At 36.8% G+C, this 15,620-nt stretch overlaps 1 protein-coding gene across 3 annotated transcripts in view; it reads left to right on the top strand.

Annotated features, from left to right (window-relative positions):
• COL14A1 (collagen type XIV alpha 1 chain) overlaps window positions 1-15,620 on the top strand; it is a 245,408-nt gene that overhangs the window by 168,609 nt on the left and 61,179 nt on the right. For all 3 annotated transcript variants that reach the window (XM_050802163.1, XM_050802164.1, XM_050802165.1), the window contains exons 36-37: window positions 2,344-2,430; window positions 12,289-12,342. In XM_050802163.1, the coding sequence (XP_050658120.1) occupies window positions 2,344-2,430; window positions 12,289-12,342 (141 nt within the window). The remainder of the gene's footprint in view (window positions 1-2,343; window positions 2,431-12,288; window positions 12,343-15,620) is intronic.

Genomic DNA, 15,620 nt, shown 5'->3' with positions numbered 1-15,620 from the left:
CTTATTGGTGCACAATTTTAGAACCGTAGTCATAATCTACATAACCTGTATGCAATCCTACTAGAAAACTAAACATTTGAAAGTTATTTATACCAAGTGATGGTATAAATATTTATGTCCTAACAACTCAGTAGCCCATATAAAATATAATACACATAAATTGGAAGAAAAAATGATATTTATATCTTATTCCTAAATAACCATAATTTCTCACTGATGGGATGTGTGTATACCCATATATATATATATAAACAAAAAAACAGATTTATATCTTAGGATCCTAGGACAAGTGAGCTGGCATGGATGACCGTGTCATGGTTGGATAGTAGTCATGTCTTAGTAATTAAAGCTGGAATTCTCCAGAGCATGGGGAACCCTTCATGAAGTCTGTGAGATTTGACCTTATAACTGTATTAGTCTGTTCTCATGTTGCTAATAAAGACATCCCCAAGACTGGGTAATTTATAAAGGAAGATTTAGAGACTCACAGTTTTGTACAGATGGAGAGGCCTCAGGAAACTTACAAACATGGTGGAAGGGGAAGCAAACACTTCCTTCTTCACAAGGTGGCAGCAAGGAGAAGTGCAGAGCAAACGTGGGGGAAAAGCCCCTTATAAAACTGTCAGATCTCATGAGAATGTGTTCACTATCACAAGAACAGCATGGAGGTAACCACCCCTGCGATTCATACCTGGCTTACATTATGCACTGAAGAAAAAGTTACTGAGTTGAAAAAGTCACTCCACTGGGTCCTACCTGTGATACATGGGGATTATGGGAACTATATCAAGATGAGATTTGGGTGGGGACACAGCCAATCTCTCAGTAAGACTTACTATATCAAGAAGCCAAACCATATCACTAAGACTTATCACCTCACAACATCTATTGCAAGCACCAAATTCATGGCAGTCTGTATTTGAGAAGGAAGCAACTTATTATTTCTTCACCAAAATAAGTTTCTAGTAAACCCGGGAAGAAATTAAATTAGCGACACCTTGATGTTATGCGAAAGGGCAGGTAAATGGGAAATTGGCAGCAGAAACACTCAGAATCCTCTGTTGTATCAAGCAAAGATGTGATCACCACTTTTTCCGGGAAGGACCCTTCTCGTTCCTTTTCTTTTTACTTGTCTCATTGAAGAGGCGTAAATTCCATAGTAAAAAGACACGGTGCAGTAACAGTCAGCAGCACTGGCAAAGTAACAGTCAGCATCACTGAGTCTCTGGCTACAGGTGGCCTGTAATTAGCCTTATTTTGGGATCTTTCAGAATGCTTAAGTTTATGTTTCACTCTAGCTGGCCAGATTTCAGGCCAGATGTATTCACAGGGGGTTTGAATTGAAATCTTTTACTGTTGTCCAACATTTAGAGAAAAGTATACACACCATGTAACAGGCCATTTGCTTAACCTTTCTTGGGTTTCTGTTGTGAATGTTGTAGAGACTCAGATTATTTTCAGTTTGGCAATTTAACTGTCATCTGTGCTCTATTTGGCTCTAATTTTATTTTCCCCCAAAGTCTTAAATAATGACTAATTTTTTCTCTATCCAAAGGAACTGATGAACTCCATGAAGTTCTATAGTATCTTATCCCAGTGCTGAGCTCATTTTGGCTGCTGTTCTAAATGGGATATTTATAAATTGTTCAATAGCTGTTAGCAGGTGCTCTGTCTTCCTCTACAGATTCCAGTAACTCATTCAGATATATTTAGCCTTCCATTAATAATCTATTTTGTAATGTCACATGATAACAATATTCCCTAAGAGAGAAGAAAAATGTTCTCCTATTCCAGAGCCTTAGATCTACACTGTGTTGTTTTTCTTACTTTCAACCACAGAATGTGAGCAGTTGTGGAAACTGTCATAGGGAATTAATGATGAGTTTAAACATTGATTTTGTTTTTCTTTGTTTTAGTACTGATATAGTTGCTTTGATTGAGTACTCCAACAAGTTTTCTTTTATCCTTTGAAACAGAAAAATTATTATAGCATAAAAAAGTTTTCAAGACCTTTAGTTCACAGAGTACTATTACTCCAACCAACAGAATTAAATAGTAATCAAGAATTTTTTTTTGCACTCACTTCTGATTGTCTTTCCTCACCTGGATTCCCAAGCTGGTTTTAGCAACACCCATTGATAATAGTGATTATCAGTGACCAGGAGGTACCCATTCATTTTTCTTTACCGAATATATTTTGCAATCGGGAGTGAATATTCTCTGCCTTTGTAATGTGCACTTGAAAGTCTAAAAATATCTTAAATCAAATTGTTTTTTTAAGCCAATAAAGCCATTTGTATAAACTGGTATGCTAATGGTTGTGCTCTTTTTGTTTCTTTTCAGAGAGATGATGAGTCTTGCCCAGACCTTCCTCATTCTTGCTCCTGTACTGAAACCAATGAAGTGGCTCTGGGACCAGCAGGCCCACCAGTAAGTCTTGCTGAGTTCAGCCTTAAATGTTCTTTAATAATATTAATAGCTATCACTTGTGTGTGTCTAATATGTGTTGTATACTGTACTAAATGGCTATTACTCACTTAATTGTAGGAATACAGTGAGACACAGAGATGTTAAGTAGCTTGATTAAAGAACACAGCTTGGAGGAGCTGGGCTTCAAATCCCAGTCTCCATGACTCCTAGAGATGATGCTCCTCACCACTGTGCCATACGATGTCTCATACTGGTCTATACTCAAAATCTTCCCTTAAAGCTACTATGGTTAATTTTCAGTGTGAATATTTCAAACCAGGACTTTACTTGTACCTGTAAGATTTGCATACACCTGCTTTGTCCACTTTCTGTCTCTTTTTTAAACTTTTACCTTAGGTTCAGGGGTAGATGCGAAGGTTTGTTATATAGATAGGTAAACTCATGTCATGAGGATTTGTTGTACAGATTATTTCATTACCCAAGGGCCAAGTCTAGTACTCAATAGCTATTTTTCTGATCCTTTCTCTCCTTCCATCCTCCACCCTCAAGTAGGTCCCCGTGTCTGTTGTTCCCTTTCTTGTGTCCATGAGTTCTTATCATTTAGCTCCCACTTATAAGTGAAATCATGTGGTATTTGGTTTTCTGTTTCTGGGTTAGTTTCCTAAGGATAATGGCCTCCTGCTCCATAAATGTTCCCACAAAAGACATGGTCTTGATCTTTTTTATAGCTGCATAGTATTCCATGATGTATATGTACCACATTTTCTTTTTCTGTCACTGATGGGCATTTAGGTAGATTCCGTGTCTTTGCTATTGTGAACAGTGCTACAGTGAGCATTCGTGTGTATGTGTCTTTATGATAGAATGGTTTCTATTCCTTTGGGTGTATACCCAGTAGTGGGATTGCTGGGTTGAATGGTTGTTCTGTTTGTAGCTATTTGAGGGATCGCCACACTGCTTTTCACAATGGTTGAACTAATTTACACTCCCACCAACAGTGTATAAGTGTTGCCTTTTCTCCGCAACCTTGCCCGCATGAGTGATTTTTTTACGTTTTAAAAATAGGCATTCTGACTGCTGTGAGATGGTATTTTATTGTGATTTTGATTTTCATTTCTCTCATGATCAGTGATATTGAGCTTTTTTTCATATGCTTTTTGGCCACTTGTATGTCTTCTTTTGAAAAGTGTCTGTTTATGTCCTTTGCTCACTTTTTAATGGGATCGTTTGGGTTTTTTCTTATAAATTTGTTTAAATTCCTAATAGAGGCTGGATATTAGACCTTTGTTAGATGCACAGTTTGCAAAAATTTTCTTCCATTCTGTAGATTGTCTGTTTACTCTGTTGATAGTTACTTTCGCTGTGCAGAAGCTCTTTCGTATAATTAGAGCCCATTTGTCAATTTTTGCTTTTGTTGTGATTTTGGTGTCTTCTTCGTCATGAAATCTTTGCTCGTGCCTATGTCCTGAATGGTATTGCCTAGGTTGTCTTCCAGAGTTTTTATAGTTGTGGGTTTTACATTTAAGTCTTTAGTCCATCTTGAGTTAGCTTTTGTATGTGGTATAAGGAAGGGGTCTAGTTTCAATCTTCTGTATATGGCTAGCCAGTTATCCCACTACCATTTATTGAATAAGGAGTCCTTTCCCCGTTGCTTGTTTTTGTCAGCTCTGTTGAAAATCAGATGGTCATAGGTGTGTGGTCTTATTTCTGGGTTCTGTATTCTATTCCACTGGTCTATGTGTCTGTTCTTGTACCAGTACCATGCTGTTTTGCTTACCATAACCCTATAGTATAGTTTGAAGTTGCATAACATAATGCTCCAGCTTTGTTATTTTTACTTAGGATTGCCTTGACTATCCAGGCTCTTTTGTGATTCCACATGAGTTTTAAAATAGTTTTTTTCTAGTTCTGTAAAGAATGTTATTGGTAGTTTGATAGGAGCAGCATTAACTCTGTAAATTGCTTTGGGGAGTATGGTCATTTAAACAATATTAATCCTTCCTATCCAAGAGCATAGAATGTTCTTCCATTTGTTTATGTCATCTCTGATTTCTTTGAGCAGTGTTATAATTCTCAATGTAGAGATCTTTCAGCTTCCTAGTTAGCTGTATTCCTAGGCATTTTATGCTTTTTGTGGCAATTGTGGATGGGACTGCATTCTTGATTTGACTCTTGGCTTGGCTGCTGTTGGTATATAGGGATGTTAGTGGTCTTTGTGCATTGATTTTACATCCTGAAACATTGCCAAAGTTGTTTATTAGCTGAAGGAGCTTTTGGGCTAAGATGATGGGGTTTTCTAGATATAGAATCATGTCATCTACAAACAGGGATAGTTTGACTCCCTGTCTTCCTGTTTGGATGCCTTTATTTCTTTCTCTTGTCTGATTGCACTGACCAGGACTTCCAATACTATATTAAATAGGAGTAGTAAGAGAGAACATCCTTGTCTTGTGCTGGTTTTCAATAGGAAATGCTTCCAACTTTTGCCCATTCAGTATGATGTTGGCTGCAGGTTTGTCATATATGGTTCTTCTTATTTTAAAATATGTTCCTTCAATACCTATTTTATTGAGAGTTTTTAACATGAAGGCATGTTGAATTTTATCAAAAGCCTTTTTTGCATCTATTGAGATAATTATGTGGTTTTTGTCTTTGGTTCTGTTTATGTGATGAATCACATTTATTGATTTGCTTATGTTGAGCCAACCTAGCATCCCAGGGATGAAGCCTACTTGACTGGGGTGGATTAGCTTTTTGGTGTGCTGCTGAATTCAATTTGCAAGTATTTTGTTGAGGAATTTTGAATCGATGTTCATCAAGGATATTAGCTTGAAGTTTTCTGTTGTTGTGTCTCTTCCAGGTTTTGCTATCAGGATGATGCTGACCTTAGAATGAGTTGAGGAGGAGTTATTCCTCCTCAATTTTTTGCAATAGTTTCAAAAGGAATGTTACCAGCTCTTCTTTGTACATCTGGTAGAATTTGACTGTGAATCCTTCTGGCCCTGGGCTTTTTTTGGTTGCTAGACTATTTATTATGGATTCAATTTCAGACCTTGTTATTGGTCTGTTCAGGGAATCAATTTCTTTCTGGTTTAGTCTTGGGAGGGTGTATGTGTCTAGGAGTTTATCCATCTCCTCTAGGTTTTCTAGTATGTGTACATAGAGGTATTTGTAGTAGTTTCTAATGGTTACTTTTATTTCTGTGGGGTCAGGTTAACATTCCCTTTGTCGTTTGTAATTGTATTTATTTGGATCTTCCTTCTTTTCTGCTTTATTAGTCTAGCTGGTGGCTTATCTATCTTACTAATTTTTTCAAAAAACTAACTACTGGATTTGTTGTCTTTTGAATGTTTTTTCGTGTCTTGATTTCCTTCAGTTCAGCCCTGATCTTGGTTATTTTTTGTCTTCTGCTAGTTTTGGGGTTAGTTTGCTCTTGCTTCTTTCATTCTCTCAGTTGTGATATTAGGTTGTTAATTTGAGATCCTTCTAACTTTTTGATGTGGGTGTTTAGTGCTATGAATTTTCCTTGTAACACTGCCTTCGCTGTGTCCCAGAGATTCTGGTAAGTTGTACCTTTGTTCTCATTAGTTTTAAAGAACTTCATGATTCTGCTTAATTTTAACTTTTTATGTATCCTGAGATTATGTTAAAATGTTAAAAAAATTATAACTGTTGTCTTCCTATTGGCTTGTTATGTGAATCATTGTAAATGAAACCATTTAACTTCAGTAATGCTTTTTACTTCAAGTCTGATTTGTCTAATATTGCTTCCAATATTTGTGTTTTGGATTCTTTGTCTAATTTTTTAATTTTCTAATTTGTCTAACTTGCATGTTCTCATTCCAGCCAGTTGGAAAGGGAGAAAATGATTGAGGACAACATTTGGTTTTCATTTAAGAACAACACCCAGGGTATATGCAGCACCCTTTCTCTCATATTCCATTAGCCAGCACTTAGTCATAAGGTCATACCTACTTACATAGGATTACAAGAAATCAAGTCCCTAGATGGATGGTTATGTGTTTAGTTAAAACTCAGGGGATTATATTATTACAAAGAAGCAGTGGAAATGAATGTGAGAACAATTAGCAATTTCTGTACAACTGTGAAAATTATCTTTTTTTTTTTTTCTGAGACAGAGTTTCGCTCTTGTTGCCCAGGCTGGAGTGCAATGGCACAATCTCGGCTCACTGCAACCTCTGCCTCCCAGGTTCAAGTGATTCTCCTGCCTCAGCCTCCCGAGTAACTGGGATTACAGGCATGTGCCACCACGCCAGGCTAATTTTTTGTGTTTTTAGTAGAGACGGGGTTTCTCCATGTTTGTCAGGCTGGTCTTGAACTCCTGACCTCAGGTGATCTGCCCGCCTTGGCCTCCCAAAGTGCCGGGATTACAGGCGTGAGCCACCGTGCCTCACTGAAAACTATCTTTTGAAAACATTTCAGATGTCAGAAATAAATATATTTCAGATGAACGAAAACTAGTAATCTACCACCAATATTCTCTCTAAGGAATATGCATAAGACATAATTTAAAATAAAGAAAAATAATACCAGAAGAAATTAGGACCAAAGAAATAGCAAATATATGGGCAAATCTTAACAAATATTAATTTGTAACATATATATTTTCTTCATTGTTTATTTGCAACATTTTGATATCTTTATATTTATATTTTAGATACTTCTCTTTAAATAGCATATGCCAAGATTTTGCTTTTAATTCGGTTTTACAATCTTTCTTTTGTAGTTTAGTCCATTTCTATCGGTGGTGATAACTGACCTATTCTGATTTACATCCACAACCTTAATTTTACTTTCTTGATTTTTCTTGATTTCTCAATTTTTGCTTTTTTATTTGTATTATGTATATATTTCTTGCTTGAGATTGTATTTATTTTTGTCTTTAATTTTTGCTTTTATTGCATTCTCTTTTTCCCCTCCACTAGTTTGGAAAGTGTACTCTATGGCTTTTCTTTTTCTTGCATTTTTTTTCTATGAAATAGTAGATTTGTTTTGGTTATCTTTTTGTTGTTACTTTCTTTTTTTCTTTTCTTTTCTTTTTTTTTTTTTAAGTTATACTTTAAGTTCTAGGGTACATGTGAACAACGTGCAGGTTTGTTACATATATATATACATGTGCCATGTTGGTGTGCTGCACCCATCAACTCATCATTTATGTTAGGTATATCTCCTAATGTTATCCCTCCCCCCTACCCCCTCCCCACAATAGGACCCAGTGTCTGATGCTCCCCTTCCCGTGTCCAAGTGATCTCATTGTTCAGTTCCCACCTATGAGTGAGAACACGCGGTATTTGGTTTTCTGTGTTGTGATAGTTTGCTGAGAATGATGGTTTCCAGCTTCATCCATGTTCCTACAAAGGTCACGAACTCATCCTTTTTCATGGCTGCATAGTATTCTATGGTGTATATGTGCCACATTTTCTTAATCCAGTCTGTCACTGATGGACATTTGGGTTGATTCCAAGTCTTTGCTACTGTGAATAGTGCTGCAGTAAACATACGTGTGCATGTGTCTTTATAGCAGCATGACTTATAATCCTTTGGGTATATCCCCAGTAATGGGATGGCTGGGTCAAATGGTATTTCTAGTTCTAGATCCTTGAGGAATTGCCACACTGTCTTCCACAATGGTTGAACTAGTTTACAGTACCACCAGTAGTGTGAAAGTGTTCCTATTTCTCCACATCCTCTCCAGCACCTGTTGTTTCCTGACTTTTTAATGATTGCCATTCTAACTGGTGTGAGATGGTATCTCATTGTGGTTTTGATTTGCATTTCTCTGATGGCGAGTGATGATGAGCATTTTTTCATGTGTCTGTTGGCTGTATGCATGTCTTCTTTTGAGAAGTATCTATTCATATCCTTTGCCCACTTTTTGATGGGGTTGTTTGTTTTTTTCTTATAAATTTGATTGAGTTCGTTATAGGTTCTGGATATTAGCCCTGACTTTTCTATTAATAGCTGACCCAGAAGTTTTTACCAGATATGCTTAGCTTAACAAAGTTTAAAATAATCAGTATTTCTATACTTCTTTGCCAGTGTGATGAGTTGGAATTCTTTCATCTTAGATCATCTTCTTAATAATTTATGTGCTCTTACTACCCAGTGTTTTAATACTGTTTTTAACATCACAAATTAGATGTCTTGGTTATTATTATTGCCTGTGTGAGCTCTAAAACATAAACTCTCCAGCAAGTCTCAGCCACCTTTCCCATCCTTCCTGAGGGCACTTTCAGTTCACATGTGTACTATAGTTTTTTTTATTTTCATTTTTTCTTCTTGGTTCTTAAGAATAAAGTTCTTAATTACAATAGTGTTTTAGCCAGCATTAATGCATGTTTATAAGTGGGAGGGTTTTCAAGTTTTTTCATCTGTAATATGCTGGAACAAGTCATAAAATATTTATTTGTGACCTAAACAGCAAACTTTCTAATGAGGAGAAGGAGCAGAGATGTGAAAGGGAAGGGTTGAGCTTTGATTTGGAGGGGAAGAAAGGTGTAATATAAGAAAAAAGCAATTGAAATGTTGTATTTCAAAAATTTCAAATAAGGAAATTTTGTATTCTAAATAAAGCATAATAATAAACTAAGAAATAGTATCTTGAGCAATATGTAATAAATTCTGTTTGACGATTGAACATACTTTGATTGTTTTCTCATTCATGAATTTCACAGTAGTATGATGTATCGATAAAACCAAAGGATCTGTAGGAAGACCTGAATAGAAGAATCCTATTCTCTTTGCAAAGGCTAACCCTCTCTTATTGAAAAGATGATTGTTTTCATCCACAAGTATTTGTTGAATTCTTGTCCCATGCCCAGTGACAAGAGTTAAGGATGAGGTGGAAATTAAGTTAGAAGTATAAAATGATCCCTGGCTTTTGGACATGGTGCCTCTGACATGAATATCTGTGAGATAAACAGTCTTGATTATTATTGTTTGAATAAAATCTTCAGTTGAAGATATATTTGAATATATATTTGAATAAAATCTTCAGTTGAAGACAGATCATTTAAGATGCACAAACAAAAAGTTGTGACAGACTGGGTATATTAACTGAGATAGACTAGGCTGCGAGAAACAGAAAATTTAGCTAACACAGTAGCATAAACTATGAGGACAATAGGACATTTATTGTTTGCTCAATAAAAGGTTTAGAGGCAGATGATCTGAAGAAGGCAAATGAGGCTGCTAGACAACTTCTTCAAGGAATTGTGCTTGCTCTAGCTTCCTATGTTGCTTTTCTTAGGTTTGCTGCTTCTTGATCAAATTGGCCAAACTGCTTAACACAACTATTCCTGGTTGCAAAGAAAAGCCAAGACAACAAGTATCTGTCTTTTTTGGCCTTTATCGTAGGCGTGAAAATGGAGAAGGGGGTCAGAAAAGGCTCTTAGGGAGCCAGCCATAGTGTCTGACACGCTGGAGGAAAAACTATAATGGAGCATGTGTAGAAATCTGATATACGGCACTTGATATTGGCATTGCAGATCAAGTAGAGAAATGATTGGTATTCAGTAATGGTGCTGGGACATTTAGTTTTTCATGTAGAAAATATCTACAAATAAAAGTATATATAACATCTGAGTTTGTATAAGTACACTCCATGATGTTCACACAATGACAAAATTGCCTAACAAAACATTTCTCAGAATGCACTTCCATCACCAAGCAATGTATGACTTCTTATGAAGAATTTCTACTCATTAAAGAGAAAAAGACATGTAACCCAATAGAAAACTGAGTGAAGTGTATAAATAGACGGTCACAGGGAGAATAAATGCAAATAGATAAACTTATGAAAAGATACATAATCATAATAGTTTTCAGGGAAATGAAAATTGGAACAAGAATAAGGTTTTTCTTTAGCAATCTGGTTGATGAAAATGTAAAGTTTGGAAATATTCAGGGTTGATTAGGATTTAAGGAAACAGGGCCCCCCTTAAACTGTTGGCAGATCTATAAACTGGCACAGTTAGTTTAGAGTGCAATCTGATAATGTATCTGCAAATTTATCAACTTTCACTTATGATTCTGTTCTTGGTATCTTCTTCTGAGAAATAGTAAGTTTTACTTAAGGGATATGTAAGGATGTCAATTGAAACATGTTTTAAATTTTTTTTAATTTTTTATTTTTTTGAGACCGAGTCTCTCTCTATCATTTTCGCTGGGGTGCAGTGGCATGATCTCGGCTCACTGCAACTGCTGCCTCCTGGGTTTAAGCGATTCTCCTGCCTTAACCTCCCAAACAGCTGGGATTACAGACCTGTGCTACCATGCTTGGCTAATTTTTGTATTTTTGGTAGAAATGGGGTTTCACCATGTTGGCCAGGCTGGTCTCGAACTCTTAACCTCAAGTGATCCACCGACCTCGGCCTCCCAAAGTGCTGGGATTACAGGCATGAGCCAGCGCGCCCAGCCTGAAGCATTATTTAAACGGCTGAAAATTGTGGGAATAAAACTACTTAAATTTCCAATAATAAAAGAATGGCTAAACAAACTCTTACATATCCAAGGTTCAGACAACTATGCAACAGTTAAGAATGAATTAGATCTATGTGTGCTATAATAAAAAATCACTAAAGCATATTAAGTTGAAGTCATAGCTGTGTAAGAAGCGTGACATCACATATTTGAAACATACACAGCAAAAACACAATAATACTATAGGCAGTATTTTCTATAGATACATATGCACATGAATAAAATTACATTTTATAATTGTATTTTTAAAATCTGAAAGATGGGTAACTAACTTATAAAAAGGAAGAGTGCATGTAAATGTTTTTTTTAAAAGCCAAGGAAATTTTAAAGATCACCTGACCCAGTGTTTTCTTAAGCGATACAGTGTTCTGCTAATGGTGTACGGTATCCCTTTCAGTAATCCTGGACATGGCATGAAATAAATTGGAATCACACAGGCAGAAAGTTAGTCCATTTTCAAGGATTTTTCAATCCTTCTGCTCAGGTGAAAGATAAATTCTGTCTGGTGCCCACGTGGTCCTCCTAACACTTATTCGTCTCCCTTTTTATTAAAGAGCAAACTCTTGGCTCACAGATTTCAATAGAAACAGAATCTAGCTAAATTTAGTAGCAGTATTTACAGTGTATTGATTTCTAAGATTACCTTATAGTTTTAGCAAGCGATACTTTTTTTCATTTACTGTAATGCTGTATTTGCTTTTAAAATAAGTGAAATAGTCAATTAAGATATTCAGTAAATACACACGTGTTTAGACACATGTGAATGTACATACAGGAAATATATATATAACGTATATACATATTATGTTTGTAGATATATATCTATATAAAGAATACTGCTATTAAATAATAGTCTAGATAGGGCATTAATATGGCAAAAACTTTGAGGGGAAATATGAATGACAACTTTCAGAAAGATGAAACTAATTGTCCTTTTGTTGTATAAAGAAAATTAGGTTGTTGTTACTTTCATGTGCTTTTTACAATTTAATTGGATCATCTCAAAGTTATGATTTATATGTTATATATATGTTATATAACATATATAATTTTGATTAACTGTGTATTCTTTGGATCATTAGTAATGGTAGTCTTCTATAATCACTAAGTAAATAAAATCTTACGATTTTTCAGTATTTAAAAAAGATTTGGCAAAGAAAGTTTTCCAAAACCATGAAAGGGCTGGGGCTGGGTGGTAAATTTCCAGTGAAGGATCATGATGAATGTATACTATTACACAGTGTGTTGGCCTTTACATGAAATAATAATGAGTTAATTCATACTATTAAGGAAAATGAATGAAATACACTGTTTTGAGATTTGTCTTTGAGCTAATATTTAACATCTGTTTGCCAGGGTGGTCCGGGACTCCGAGGACCAAAGGGCCAACAAGGTGAACCAGGTCCAAAGGTAATGTGCATGTTCTCTCTCTCTCTCTCTCTCTCTCTCTCTGTCTCCTCCCTCTCTCTGTCTCCCCCCGCCTCTGTCTCTCTCTGTCTCATCTCTCTCTCTCTCTCATAAATAGCCATCATTTTGGAATTAAGTATGACTTAGTTCACTCTTGCAATCTAAACTTCCTTCTATTTTTATGAAAGTTGTGCCTAACTCTTCTTCCTTATTTTAAGAGACTATGCTTTTTAATCCAAAAGAATATTTAATAAGTCAGTGGAAAGAAAGGCTTCTGGATCAGAAATAAGAATGTCAATGTTCTGAGTGGTTTAGTCTCCAAGGTAGTTCTCTCAGAATTTGTACATTCTTCTCTTCCTTTACCTACAACAAAAGCATATCTTTAGAGGAATCATGCAGAACCACAACTTGGCATCATTCCTTTCCAGGTAATTTCTCAGGTTTTGGATTCCTCCTTCTCCACTGCACTATATATAATCAAACACACAACTCCGTTTTTCATTCTTACTGCCCAGGGTCATCAAATATGGTGATTCAGGTTGTACACTGTACAAAGGCACCCGCCAAGAGACCAAGCCATGCCAAGCCATGTCAAGAAACACATTTTTCTACTTTGCGCAAAGGCATCCTGAGGACTGGCAGAAGCCCAGTCACTAATGAACCTCAGGCCTCCCCATCTTCTCTCCGGCTCTTGGCAAATCTTCTAACTGGTCTTCTGTCCCAAGTGGCTTAACATTTCGATTGATTCTTCACATCTGCCCCCAGATTAATTTCCTTAAAGTCTATGCTGGATCACATCATACTCTTCAAAAACCTGCAGTCACATGCTGTTGCCTTCAGAATACCATTCACCCTCTTTGCTGAGGCATTGAAGGTCCTTTATAACTTGACTCCCATTTCATTTTCACCATGTTGCTCCACATGTTCTCTTCTCCATCCATCTTGCTTGACTTACTGCTCAATATGGTTTCTTATTAAATTTACATAACATTTATTCATGGGGAGGAGAACATTGCAAGGCTTTTTACCATAAAATTGGAAACAGATGAAGCAAGGTAGAAGAAAATATTGGGATAAAAAAGAAGTAAATGAAAGAAGGCTGAAGATAATCAGGTACTACCCAATTCAAAATTCAGAACATAAGATGTCTCCTTTTTTGTTTATTTTGTTTGCTGGGACAGACTTGATGTATCTTACTTGGCTCCATCTTTTATGGTGCTGTAAGAAGGGCAGCAGTTGGAGGCCTCCTCTCAAGCAAGGGTGCACTGGATCTTCCTCAGTTTCACCCAAAGGCAATGCCCCTCTGCTCCTATAGATTCTAGTTCCCTCCTCCCAATGCCTCTATCAGCATGACCCCGGTGTTTTCTAACATGATCACTGGATGATTGTTCTAATCATGAAGATAAATGAGTTCGTAGATGTTTGGTGGTCCCAAGACCTACCCATTTCCTCCAATTATCCATTCCCATGGGACTGCTACTGATACAGTTATTTCTGTATGATGATTTTGATGAATCACAGATCCAAATATGTAGTGGTTTTTGAAAAAAGTCTTATTGGACAACGAATGTTGACATGTCCACCAATGTGGACAGTGCGGGAATAGATACCTTCCATACAGAAGGTCTCAATATGTATTATTTTTTATTTTGTTGCAGCAAATACAGAATAAGAATTTGGAAGGACAAAGCAACCTTCTTCTTGGTCTCCCCTCATCATTTTTGCCTCATATTTTACAGGATAAAATGGGACCCCCTACTTTTTGCCCTTCTACTCTATTTGCAATTTCTTGATAATATATTATTAAACTCAGCCAGGTGCAGTGGCTCATACCTGTAATCTCAGCACATTGGGAGGCTGAGGCAGGTGGATCACCTGAGGTCAGCAGTTCAAGACCAGCCTGGCCAACATAGTGAAACCCTGTCTCTACTAAAAATACAAAATTAGCTGCGTGTGGTGGCGGGCACCTATAGTCCCAGCTACTCGGGAGACTGAGACAGGAGAATTGCTTGAACCTGGGAGGCGGAGGCTGCAGTGAGCAGAGATCGCGCCACTGCACTCCAGCCTGGGCAAGACAGAGGAAGACTCCATCTCAAAAATAAATAAATAAATAATATATTATTTAACTATTATATGTTAAAATGATATATTATTAAACCATTATAAATACTAAGTAATACATAAAAATTGCCTCCTTGCTGCCTCCGTTGTATTTTTAAAAATCCCACTCCCTCCCTCTTCCTTCTTCTTATGCCATGCTCCTTGTAAGAATAGTTATCACTCAGTGCTTTCACATGCTCACCTCCCAAAGAATTCTCAACCCATATATGCTTCCTCTTCCTCTGGGAGTCCTATGAAAATTCTCTCATAAAAGTTCCCAATTACTTGCTTGTTACCAGTTCCATAGATTAGGGTTTAATTTTTCTTGAGATCTCTACAAAATTTAACACAATCAAACACTTCTTTGTTTGAAAATTTCTCCTCCTTTGGCCGTTTCTGTACCACAGTACCACTCCATCTTCAGCCTCTTCCTAATTCTCAGGCTTTTTCATTTCAGATTCTTCCCCAGGTTTCTCTTCCTTTCCCTTCTACCTGATTATCATCTCATTTTTATCCACATTCTGTTTCACTCACTCAATATATTCTCTTTAATAACCTCACCTATAAATATATTTTCAACTACTCCAAAATCCAGACTTAGCCTTACTCCTTGGCCTGCTGGACATTTCCATGAGGTTTATCCCATGCACCTAAATCTTAACAAGTCTTAGTCTGCACTCGTTATCTACCCACACTTTACCCCCACAAAGGCTTTTTTTTTCTTGTATTCTTTGTCCCAAGTAATGAGTTCACCAATCTCACATCTAAGATGATACCCAGATGTTGGAGATCCAATTTAATAAAAGAATAGCTTTAGTTGAAGTCACAAAATGAGACAGAAGAGGTTGAGGATAGGTAGGTTTTTCTGGGTCTAAGATTTCCTACGTGGTTTAGTTTTAGTTAAACCGCAACAAGGTCCAAGCTACAGAAGTAAGGGTAACAGAAGTAAGGGTGAAAGGGATGTCTGATCCTGAAAAAGAAAGGAAGTAAAATAAGCTGGGCATGGTGGCTCACACCTGTAGTCCCAGCACTTTCGGAGGCCAAATTGGGAAGATCACCTGAGGTCAGGAGTTCAAGATCAGCCTGGCCAACATGGTGAAACCCCATCTCTACTAAAAATACAAAAATTAGCCAGGTGTGGTGGTACACACCTGTAATCCTAGCTACTCGGGAGGCTGAGG

The sequence above is a fragment of the Macaca thibetana genome, chromosome 8 (assembly GCF_024542745.1).
Source record: "Macaca thibetana thibetana isolate TM-01 chromosome 8, ASM2454274v1, whole genome shotgun sequence".
In the NCBI taxonomy this organism is placed as follows: Eukaryota; Metazoa; Chordata; class Mammalia; order Primates; family Cercopithecidae; genus Macaca; species Macaca thibetana.
This window is presented reverse-complemented; position numbering and strand designations above follow the sequence as displayed.